At 37.6% G+C, this 12,561-nt stretch overlaps 1 protein-coding gene across 1 annotated transcript in view; it reads left to right on the top strand.

Moving 5' to 3' along the window:
* The window catches only part of BMPR2 (bone morphogenetic protein receptor type 2), a 202,134-nt gene that overhangs the window by 180,732 nt on the left and 8,841 nt on the right, over positions 1 to 12,561 (top strand). The window contains exons 10-12 of the mRNA XM_051983764.1: positions 3,869 to 4,008; positions 7,236 to 7,408; positions 10,122 to 11,404. Of these exons, the coding sequence (XP_051839724.1) occupies positions 3,869 to 4,008; positions 7,236 to 7,408; positions 10,122 to 11,404 (1,596 nt within the window). The remainder of the gene's footprint in view (positions 1 to 3,868; positions 4,009 to 7,235; positions 7,409 to 10,121; positions 11,405 to 12,561) is intronic.

The following is a 12,561-nucleotide window of genomic DNA, read 5'->3' as shown; positions in this document are numbered from 1 at the left end:
TAAACAAACATTCAGCGTATATATAAAAGGCACCAAATGCTCTCAGAGCAAAGTGAAGAAAAGGTCACTTTCAGCTAAGGGGAGAAAAGTTTTTCTGGAGGGAATGACATTTGAACTGGCTTTCAAAAAGCCTCATCAGAAAACATTTATTATTTAGACTGCCACTATACTAGCGTCGCCGTAAAATGTACTACTTTATACACATTCTGCCTCTTCTGAATTTTCTAAGACAGCATTTATGAAAGAGAAGCTACTATTAAGCCAACCATAAAATTTACAATTTTATTTCAAAGGCAATTCTTTTTAATTTTAAAATTTTCATTGTGAGAATAATTGCCTACTATATGCTCCTTCCCAAGCTGAATCTTCTTTGTTATGAAGAAAATTTTGATCAGAATATAGTTAACAAAGCATCTGTGCTTGAGATAGGCACCATTCCACACCCCTTGTTCTCTCAACTTCTGAGAGGAGAAAGATATTGCCTCTTTTTTTCCTCCAGGGCCAAGATTGTTCTCTACAATTAATTGAACTTGCCAAATAAATGGCAACACAGAATGGGTACTCAGTTTTAGTTAACTGTTCTAGCAACAGTCTCCAAATTTGGTGCATCTTATTCTAGAATTATTATACTTGAGTCAATCTTCGGTTCAATTTATTAAATCAACATTTGCCTTTTATAGATACATATTATATGTCATTAAATGCTTTTCAAAAGTATGGTATTTGGCAAAAAGAAGTTATGGTAAATTCTATAGGAACGAAAAATGACTTTCAGTTAGTATCAGAAAAGATGAAGGAGACCATTTTCACAGATCCTGCCTGGGAGTCTGCCTGTAGTTTCAACTTACCTAAGGTACTCTTCACACATTCTTTAAAACTCAAAGTAGTTGTCTTTATTTTAAAGCCAGGCCCCCAGGATGTTATTAATAGGAATCCACAAGGAATCTTATGTATAGGTCAGTTGTTTATATTTTGGAGAGTGCCTGCAACTTTCCTTTAGGCTGCTCGAGATATTTGATGAAAAGAGATTAAAAAGATTAAAAAATTAGGTGAATTTTTGAGCCATCTGTCTATAAGTGGCATGTGATTGAAAAAATTCCCATAGAGAGTGAGTATATATATTAAGAAAAACATGCAATCTATTGGAAAAAGTCATACCATTCATACTCCTCTCCATCTCTGAACTAATCACTGGGTTCTTTATACACACTGCACTTTATTTACCTCCATAAATATATTATGATTTTTCAGGGAAGGGGGAGGGAAAGCTTACAGCTAGGTAGAGTCAAGGAAAGCTTCATGTAGGAAAGGGAATTGAGCTGAGCTTTGAAGGAAACTATAAACAATAGGGATAATTCTTTTCTTTGGGGGAGGTAGGGAGGATAGAAAAATGATAAATGATACTTTTGATTAGTTTGGGGAGAGAAAAAAAATTAAGACTTAACTTAAGATAATCAAATTCAAGATTAAAATCTTCCCCTACTGGGCTGAACACTTCTTGATAAGATTCTAATGACAGCTACTTTATTGATATAAATATGGAAGGGAGGGGAGAATATAGGGAAAAACTAAGGGATATAATGGATAGAGTTCAGATCTAGCCTCAGATACTAGTTGTGTTGACCTTGGACAAATCAGTCTGCCTTTCCTAGTGTCCTCATCTGTAAAATGGGGATAATGTTAGCACCTAGCTCCCAGAGTCTTTGTGTGAATCAGATAAGTTTTGTAAAGCAATTAACAAAACTTAGAACTCTGTGTAAATGCTAGCTATTGTTATTGTTATATGGGCTCCATGGACAAGACTGTTACTCTCAACCAGTTATATCATTGTCTGTTTTAACTGTCAGAGACATTCACATTTCATGAAAGTTATCCGAGGGTATGAACTATTTTGTTTGTAAACATCAGGAAAAGTGTTTTGCACAGAAGGAAGCACCTGAGCCTTAAATAAGGCTGAGGATTCCAAGAGGCATGAGTGAATGGGGTAGGTGCCTTCCAGGTCTAGAGAACAACTTGTGAACTGATGTGGAAACAGCCTATGGAAGATTGAGTTTAGAAGTAATAAGTAGGCCAGTTTGGCTGAGATAAGTAAAATGCTGGAAGGAAATAATATAAAAAAAAGCTGAAGAGGTAAATTGGAGCCAGATTGTACAAGGTCTTATTACAAACTAGAATTTTGTCTTTGATGTGGAGGGAATAGAGTGACTGAGATTTTTGATCAGGAGAATGATATCAGGTTTTTTCTTTGGACAATTATTTTGGCAGCTGTGGGAAAGAGAAAATAGAGAAGGCAAAGAGTGGAACTGAAATCAAATAGGAAAAGCTTACAAGAGTCTAGGGCAGTGATTCCCAAACTTTTTTTTTTTGTATCAAACTTTTTCTAAACATGCAAGCTTTATCCTTTAATTTGTTCAAACCATTGGTTTTCAAAAAATGACTTACAAAAGTTGTCCAAGTACTTTGTAATATGTAGCATGAACATGTCTGATATGACTGTTGGTACTTTCATTTCCCATATGAATTAATAATTCACAAAAAATGTGATCTCATTTTTAAAAAATTTCATTAAAAGTGCCATCATCATGTCTAGTAATTCTAGCAAGGCTGTGTGTGTGCTTGCGTGTATGTGTCCATGTGAGGGGGTGAGTAGGTGTTCAAGTGCTAAACAGTAATGTGTCGGGATAGAAGACGACGCTTTCATGTGTGAAAGGAATGAGAAGACTCCTTATCTGACATTTAACTGGAAGCCGCTGCCGAGAGAACAAAAACTTAATGGAATGTGGATACCTCCCATACTGGCCCTTCAGATTTGGAAGGGACTGTGGTATCCTTGCCCAGGAAGCAGCAGGGTGGCACAATGGATAGCGCATTGAATTTGGAATCAGGAAGTCCTGATGTAAAATCCAGCCTCGAGAACTTCCCAGCTGTGGGATCCAGGGCAAGTCCCTTAACCTTTTATTTGTCTCAGTTTCCTCAGCTATAAAATGGGAATAATAATAGCACTTACCAGGTAGTGAGGATCAAATGAGATATTTGTTTTCTTAAAAAAAAAAAAAATTCATCACATTATCTGGCATATTATAAAAATGCTTATTTCTTTCCCTTCCTTCTTCTTCAATGTATCAATTTTTTTTACAACAGTTGTCTGGTAATCACCCAGTATGTGCTCAAACTTCATAATATTGATTCCCTGACTCTACCTACCTCCTGTAACTGAGGAGAGAATTCAGGAAGATTTGGAATACCTATTGTCTGCTATATACATCATCAACCCTTTTCTGAACTACAATTGGTGCTCCAAAGTCAGAAAATTTATTTAAAAATTCACACTGTGAATTTTACCATTCCTTCTTTGGAATTTTGGGGGTTTTTTGTTTGTTTAGTAAAAAATTTATTTTCCTCTGTTAGAAAATAGTTGCAATGCCTAACACAACTACATTAATGATACAAAACTGGTCTGGAATTGACTACATGTTCTGGTTAACATGGAAGCTAGTCTGTATAAATAAATGTTACTTCAAGGTAGAATTGACAGTAGGAAATCAGCATATAAATGGCATTTCTTTTTAATACTATCTTTTTTTTAGTGGCAGATACAGCAGCAAAAACAAATTTTGTACTAATGGTACAGTTCTGCCCTTTCCCCCATTAATAGTTTTTTTTTTTTTTAAATGCCCAACTACAATAAAAAGTTTTAAAATTTTTTTTAAAAAGCAAGAGAGTATAAGACTCCCAGGTAGCCAAAATATTTGTATTTGTCTTTTATTTGGTGATTTGGGTTTGAATTCTCGAAGGGTCAATGACATTGTTTTGTTGTTACAGTTGAACATTTCATACTGGTCCACTTTTCTAAAACCTTGATTTTAAGCAGGTGAATCTGTGCCAGAGTACCAGATGGCCTTCCAGACAGAAGTAGGGAACCGCCCCACTTTTGAAGACATGCAGGTCCTGGTGTCTAGGGAAAAGCAGAGGCCCAGATTCCCAGAAGCTTGGAAAGAAAACAGCCTGGTATGTAAGAGGAAAAATCAAGTTATTAAAAAAGAGCTAACAAGAAAATTCTGTCATTTTTTTTAGACAGAATATGCAGTGTATCTTTTTAATAGTAGGTGTCAGAACTGCTTTAATTATTTCTTCCTTATAATTATGACTATCTAAATTGTTTAGTGTAAAATTAGTGCTTGAGTTTTTTTTTTCGTTTTTTTTTTTTTTTTAACAAGAAATTGTGATAGGGAAGGTTTTGTTGGAATAATGTATACTGCATTCACCATAGCTTCATCAAGAGTTTTATACCAGATTGAATGACAGCTGTAATCATACATATTAATAAGCCTTTTCAAATGTGGTTGTTTAGATTTTCTCATTTGCTTGATACCAAAAGTAAATACATCAATCAGCAGTGCAGATTAGCATAGGTCCATCAGTCCATAAACTAATAGAAATTTGGGGCAGCTATAGGAGAAAAAAGAATGGAAAGAAATACTATATATTCAAAATGTAATACACACCACTGACTGCTTTTACAGATACTTCCTGCTATTTGATTAAATTGTTACTGTAATAACATTATTAAGCTTGGAAAAGACTAGTGAAAATTAAAACCACTAGATTAAAAAAATCTGTCTAAAAGCCATCGTAAATATCTAATAGACAATTTTGCATATTGTTAATTTTTTCTTTTTTATATTGAGTTCCTTGATGTAACCATTTTTTCAAACTATATTCTTCCCCAATTGAAAATCAGCAAAATTTGACTAATGATTTTGAAGAATGAGAATTTCATTTCAGTGCCATCACCTGCAAAGCTGTCACACAAAGAAGTTCTTAGAGAATATTTATTTTGTGCTCTTTCACTGGCTTGTAATATACAAATGAAGCCTGCTTTTTTTTTTTTTTTTAAATAACTTGCTTAAGCCATTTGCTTAACTGGAAAAATAAAATCCATTATTTTGAGTCTTCTGACATTTTAAAAAAGCATTATTAGGCATCCCCAAAGTTTTTCTGCGATATGCATTCTGTGCATTATATCTTGAAAACTTTTTACTCTTTAGAATAGATTGCTAAGTAAGGGAATAGGAAAACTTGGTTTATTTCCAAATGATGCATTTGATCAGTCTACAGAACTTGTTTTCCTATAGGGAAAGTTCACTTTTAGAGTAAGATAGAGCCCAAAGTGGTGGGGGGAAAAATTTAGAAACCACATTTATAAATAATTGAACTTCTAATATAAATGCATTGACTGTAGATTTTTTAAAAATCAGGACTAGGTGAATAGGTTCAGTCAAATGAAGTCATCAGTTTTAAGGAAATCCTAGTATAGCTATAGATCTCAGATCACATCTGTAAATTATAGTCTTAAAGGTTGTCTGAGCATTATGAGGTTAAGTGATTTGATCATGGTTATACTGCTTAGCGCTTATCAGGTAAAGCATTTGAACCTGATTCTAACTAACTTTAAGACCATATCTCTAAGACCCAATACACTTTGCATAGTTTTTTTTTTTTTTTTTGATGAACTTCAACTTTCAAGTTCTCTATACTACTCCCACCATAATTTTCTTTCTCCCTCACCATTCTCATTCTATTATTTCTTTTCTTCCTTTTTCCTCTAATGTCTCAGTTACTCCCAAACTTATATATATGCTCCAGACCTATATTCAGTTGTAAAAACACTTGTGCTCTTTGTCCATATGTTCTCTTTCCCTATATTATTGCCATTATTGGGAACAAATGTATTTTCTCTCAACTGTTTAAAAATATCACTTCTTTTCTCAGAAATTCTTGAAATCCTTTTCCTTCTCTCCCTGATAAATCCAGTCTTTTAAAAATTCCTCCAACTGCTCTTTCCTTTCCGTCTACTTCCTTTTAAATCCCCATCTCATCTAGTTTCAGTCATAAACATTTAACCTAAAGTTTCTCATGATTTCTTTGCCCCCCCCCCCAAAAAAAAAAAGCCCCTGCTCTGGTTTTAGCCTCCTTGGGTTTTGACTGTATTCTGACTTGGTTTCTCTGATATTAATCATCTCATAGTTTTCTTCTTTTCTGTCTTGTTACTTTTAGTACTTTCAGCTCAACTAGTTTCTCTTTACTGAAAGACCTGTGGTGTCACTCAGAAACTCAGGTCTCCACATAACCCTGTGCTCAGTTTTATCATCAAATACAAAGAAAGTGTTATTTCTGTGTATAAGTAACTCAGAGTTTCTCTTGCTTTGACCTATCTTCCTTCTTCTCTGACTGTTTTTGCTTTTGTTTTTTTGCTCCTTAAAGGAAACATCATATTAACCTGCCCTCTCAAACAACATGTGATGTGTCTTCTTAATGGGGGTAGGAGGAGGAGGGAGGGAGGAAGGGAAATAACCTAGAACTCCAAGTTTTAAAAACAAATGTTAAAAAAATATATAGTTTTTACACATAACTAGGGAAAGTAAAATAGTAAATCGAATAACAATTTTGTATCTTATCCTTCTTTCTAATAACTTTTCCAATTGCTCTTTATTACTGTTGGGTGATGTCACCACAATCTTTTTAAAAAGACACCAGGTTAACATAGGAAAAGCAATAGAATCTTCTGAATTAGTTCTTCCTAATCCTTCTATAATCCCTCCCAGCCATTCATAGCCAAATCAGAAACTTCATTTCTTCAAATTCCATGGCAAAAAGACAACAACCTGAAATTTTTAATTTGTGGATTACTTATTTGAGGGAATATTCATGATGAGAAGCTAATCAGAAGTCAACTACTTTTCTATATATTGTGTAGTAGTATATGTATGTGCATATATAGATAATGTATACATAAAAGCACTCCCTAATTTACATATGATTTTTGTGTCTAAGACAGACAAGTAGGCAGCTAACCTAAAACTATAATACCTCTTAAAATTTCCTTACTACATTGTTGTTTCATGTTGAACTTGCAGTCAAAACAACCAGATATTTTTCAGTTAAATTGCTGTCTTATGCTTTTAAGGTTGAATTTATGAACAAATCCAAATGTAAGTTAGAATCCTAGTAATCTGTTTAGAGTAAACAAAATGAGTTGGCTGCATATCTTGAAATCTTTTAACTGACTTAATTGTTACTTGATACTTGACGCCTAAAACACATATTAAGAATACGCTACCTGTAGTAATTGCTTAATTACTTTTAAAATTTAATTTAATTCGTTGACTTTTAAAGTTATATTTTTAAATTAAATTTTAAGATTCAAGATGTTTGACATACAATTTTTATCCCAGGCTGTGAGATCACTGAAGGAAACAATCGAGGACTGTTGGGATCAGGATGCAGAGGCTCGGCTTACTGCTCAGTGTGCTGAGGAGAGGATGGCTGAACTCATGATGATTTGGGAAAGGAATAAGTCAGTCAGTCCAACAGTCAATCCAATGTCTACTGCTATGCAGAATGAACGGTAAGAACAGTGTGGAGTTGAGCCTAAGTTGGTGAGTGATCCATGAACAAAAGAAGGCTGTAGGAGATGAGATCTTAAGTATCAGAAGTCATTTTCCCAGGGAAGGGTGTTTTGTTTGTTTGTTTTTAATGAGGACAGAATACCTGCCTTTATATCTAAAGGAGTGGAAGAAAAACTAGGTATTTTCTGAGTTATGGAACTTCTTTGAAAGGAGTTAAACAATTCTTTGGGATCTTCTCTAGGTTTTCATTTATTCAGTTTCTCTTCCTTTTAGTGACTTTTCATTTGCAGTATTGTTTATGAGGCTGTGGGTTAAGAACTCTGGGCTTGGAATCAAGAAGAAATGCATTCAGATCCTGCCTCAGATCCTCATCAGATTTGTCATCAGGAAAGTCACTCATCCCCCATCAACCTCAGTTTTTTCATTTATAAAATGGGGATAATAGCCCTAGTCTTTATTATCTTTACAATAAGCTACTATTTGTAAGTTTGTAGCATTCTACAACTGACAAAGTATTTACACAGATTCTCTCATTTGAACTGATAACTACCCTGGGAGTGATTTTGGGGCTAATTTATCATCATCATCATTTTATGAGCTAAAAAAAGTCAGATGACTTACCCAGGCTTACCCTTTGGCAAGATCTGAACATGGTTCTTCTGGACACCAAGACTAGCCTTCTGTCTGCCTGACCACAGTGTTGTTCCTTTGGTTCCATGTGTTTCATTCTGCTTCAGTTCATGTAAATCTTTTCTTGATTCTCTTAAATTTGTTATATTCATTTCTTACTACACAGCAATACTCCAATACAAAGTAAAATTGCTTCTCTTAAGTGAAGGATAGTTCTAAGAAATTGTGAACATTCAGATTATGTACTTGGCATTATTCTAACAATTAAAATAATCTTCTAATGAAATTGTTTCTAAAGAAAGAGCATAAAGTACTGAAGCACACTGACCTGGTCCAACTCGCTCCTCTTCCTGGGTCACCTGAGGTAGTCCATTCTTCTACATTTGGCCTTGGGTTTTTCTCAACTACAAAACTGTGGGCAGTGAGGGGCAGCTAGATGGTGCAGTATATAGAGCACCAGCCCTGAAACCAAGATGACCTGAGTTCAAATCTGGCCTCAGACACTTAACACTTGCTAGCTGTGTGACCTTGGGCAAGTCACTTAACCCTAATTTCCTCAGGAAAAAAACAAACAAACAAAATAAATGTGGGCAGTGAGCAAGGTGATCCCTAAGATCCCTTTTGACTCAAAAATCCTAGAGTTCTCATCACTATCAGGCAGTTCTCATTCAAACTCATAAAGACATCCAGAAAAAAAGCTAATAGAGATGCCAGAAGACCTGATGATCTATTCCCTGCTGGGTTTCTTAGGAATGGAAAAAGTTGGACACTTTTCTATCCTCCAGCATACTTAAGCTGTGAAAGCAAACTGTTTGGAAATAAGGTGCTAAGATTGTCTCTCCCCGGATTGCCTGCTCTCTGCTGGTTTTCTCCAAGTTAATATTTTGATGGCCACTAGACTGCCCCAATTAGCAAGTAAGAGGTTGCAAAAAAGTCTCCAGTCCCAAACCTGGTTCGAAGGAGGTGAATCTTCCCACAGTGATTCATTCTGCTGTAAGCTCTCTCCTTGTTTCATTCACATATCCTACAGCTTTCCAATGTGCTCTCTTTTCTCTTCTTCCCTTCCCAGTCCTTTTGTTCTATAGTCTCCTTTTTGTTAGTCTTTGTGATTCTCTTAGGGTTTATTAACCTTTCAGGATGCCCTCTTCCCTCATGGCCTCTTTTACTCTCTGACTTCCTTACCAACCAACTACCATTATCGGTGATGGCATTGTGAATCCTGTTATGAGTGCTGTCCTTGATGTTCTTTTTAGCTAAGTATTCCCTGTACATTAATGTGGAGATGTGCCGGGGGCCCACATGGTATAATTGGCCCATATTTCACAACTTCTTAGGTAAAGTCCTGGTGCTAAAGACTCTACCATCTTGATTAGATTTAGGCCCCTTCCTTGAACTTTCCTTACAAAGATTCACAGGCCTCACAGGAATCCCAAAATGGACCTGGGCCGGGAGTCCAACTCTCCCCTGAAGCTTTTATGGCTTTCCAGAATATGAAGATAGAGATCAGGTCTGCCTAATGGTCAGTCTGTACCTGTTAGTATAGGTGCTTTGTCCCCACATTCTGATCTTTCTTAAGCAGCTAATATGTGCATCCTGGTAAGTGGTATTGAGAGTCAAAAGTAGTGATGGCTTTTATTTCCAAGGAATTTCTAATCTAATTGTGACTATTTGTTAAATAGTTGTTATAGTATTGTTTTTAATTATTATGGTTTTATAATTGCTGTGCTACTGTTGATGCAAAGAAAGATTTGTATTGATGCTTGCATAGTGCATATCTTTAGGAAAAAGAAAATGGATATGTCTTAAAAGTTTCCTTAGGTTGGTCCATTTCCATAGACCTTTTTCAGTAGTCAATGTGTTTTTATGAAAGCAACATCAGTAACTGATTATTAGCACTTTGTTTAAAATATGAGGCATTTCAATATTCAAATCAGTTAATGTGAATTTTCTAAGTCATGAAACACCCAGAACAAAATGAGTTATGAAATAGTTAAAAAAATTGAGATTTTAAAATCAGAGATGTTGAATGTGGAGGTAGTTTGTCACAAATATCCTCTCAATGTGACTTTTTTTTTCTTTAAGCAACCTGTCACACAACAGGCGTGTGCCAAAGATTGGCCCTTATCCCGATTATTCTTCTTCTTCATACATAGAAGATTCCATTCATCACCCTGACAGCATTGTAAAGAACATCTCCTTGGAACATTCAGTGTCCAGCAGCACACCTCTAACCATAGGCGAAAAGAACCGAAACTCAATTAACTATGAACGGCAGCAAGCACAGGCCCGGATTCCCAGTCCTGAAACTAGCGTTACCAGTCTGTCCACAAACACCACCACCACAAACACCACCGGCCTTACTCCCAGCACTGGCATGACCACCATCTCAGAGATGCCCTACTCCGATGAAACAAACCTCCACGCCACAAACATGGCCCAGCCCGTTGGGCCAACCCCCGTCTGCCTGCAGCTCACCGAAGAGGACTTGGAGACCAATAAGTTGGACCCAAAAGAAGTTGATAAAAATCTAAAGGAGAGCTCTGATGAGAATCTCATGGAGCACTCACTTAAACAGTTCAGTGGACCAGACCCCCTGAGCAGCACCAGCTCCAGCTTGCTTTACCCACTGATAAAACTGGCAGTGGAGGTAACTGGACAGCAGGACTTCACTCAGGCTGGTAATGGTCAGGCGTGTTTGATCCCTGATGTCCCACCTGCTCAAATCTATCCTCTCCCCAAGCAACAGAACCTTCCCAAGAGGCCTACTAGTCTACCCCTGAACACCAAAAACTCAACAAAAGAACCCCGGCTGAAATTTGGCAGCAAGCACAAATCAAACTTGAAGCAAGTTGAAACTGGAGTTGCCAAGATGAATACAATCAATGCTGCAGAGCCCCACGTAGTGACAGTCACCATGAATGGCGTGGCAGGCAGAAGCCACAATGTGAACTCACACGTTGCCACAGCCCCGTATGCCAATGGCGTGGTGCCGTCTGGGCAGGCGCCCAACTCGGTGGCCCACAGAGCCCAGGAGATGCTACAGAACCAGTTCAGCGGAGAGGACAGCCGGCTGACTATCAACTCCAGCCCCGACGAGCACGAGCCTCTCCTCAGACGGGAGCAGCAGGCCGGCCACGATGAAGGCGTCCTGGATCGCCTGGTGGACAGGAGAGATCGGCCCCTGGAAGGTGGTCGGACAAACTCCAATAACAACAACAGCAATCCGTGTCCCGGACAGGAGGTGCTTGCTGTTGGCCTTCAGAGCACGGGGGCAGACCCTGGGCAGTCAAAGCCCAGGAGGGCACAGCGGCCTAATTCCTTGGACCTGTCAGCCACCAATGCCCTGGACAGCACTGATATGCAGCGTAAGTGCAGGCCCGCATCGCCGACCCTCTGGCCGAGTGACCATCCAGCTGCCGTCGACTTTTCTGCCACCATTAATTAACATCGTGTTGTTTAACACAGGCAGCTAGGTGACATGATAAAGTAGAGGGGTGGGCCTGGGGACAAATCCCAGCTCAGACACCAACTAGCCATGTGATCCTGAGCAAGTCCCTTAACTCCTATCTGCTTGAGCTTCCTCAGCATCTGCCTCCCGAGGCTGTGGTGGAGTCGAAACAAGTTAATGTTTCTAAAGGGCTATATTATTATCAAAATAGTTCTAGATCTCATATGCAACAGACTTGGCTGTAGCTTTACTAGGCAACATTTGTATTTATGTTTGAATTATAGGAACTAAATAAATATCCATCAGTTTCAAAAGACAAGCCAGGGCCTCGAGAATTAAGGTGAAGTTATTCTTTTACAAGCTCTTCTGGTATTTTAATTAGCAATTACATCACATAACACTACCAATTGTAGCTCTCATGAGAATTGGGGATTTTATCCAAAAACTAGCAATTTTTCATTCATAAGGAACATTCAGAAGAGTCACCAGAAACTGTAGGGCCACATCCTCCTTGATGCCCTGTCCATCTACAAGCTTATATTGACAGGTCCCTAAGGACTCCTGGCATTATTCTAGGCATTGTACAAATCAAATTAAATCAGTATATGATCTCTGACCTATGTAGGAGCTAATCACCCAAAACAAGAGCTTGCTAAATTCAGTTACATTTACCACCAAACAGCATTTTGTTGCTGATATCTTTGATGTCAGCTTTTTGTGCCAACAGAACTATCAGAAAGAATTTTGAAGAGGACTTTTGTCTGTATCACTAGAAAAGGCAAAAGGATTGTTGTCTAGCCTGAATTAATCTTGAGTGTTTAGGAAGGCAAAAGTCCTTTCTTGATATTCGTGACAGAGAACACTGCATAGAAGGAAGCAGAAAATACGTTCTTTCTTTATGGGCATGTTAGGAGAACTGCAACACAAGTAAAGGGAGGCACATTCGAGAATTATGGCAGGAGCATCTGGCCACATGTTTCAAAAATTGTCCCAGAGTGTCCATATGGAAAAGGTCCTCCCATTGAATGATAGCTCCCACAGACAGCAAGACAGTGCAATATGACCCAAGTGGTC

The sequence above is a fragment of the Antechinus flavipes genome, chromosome 3, assembly GCF_016432865.1.
Source record: "Antechinus flavipes isolate AdamAnt ecotype Samford, QLD, Australia chromosome 3, AdamAnt_v2, whole genome shotgun sequence".
Taxonomy (NCBI): Eukaryota; Metazoa; Chordata; class Mammalia; order Dasyuromorphia; family Dasyuridae; genus Antechinus; species Antechinus flavipes.
The sequence above is the reverse complement of the archived record's forward strand: the minus strand, read 5'-3'. Positions and strand labels throughout refer to the sequence as shown.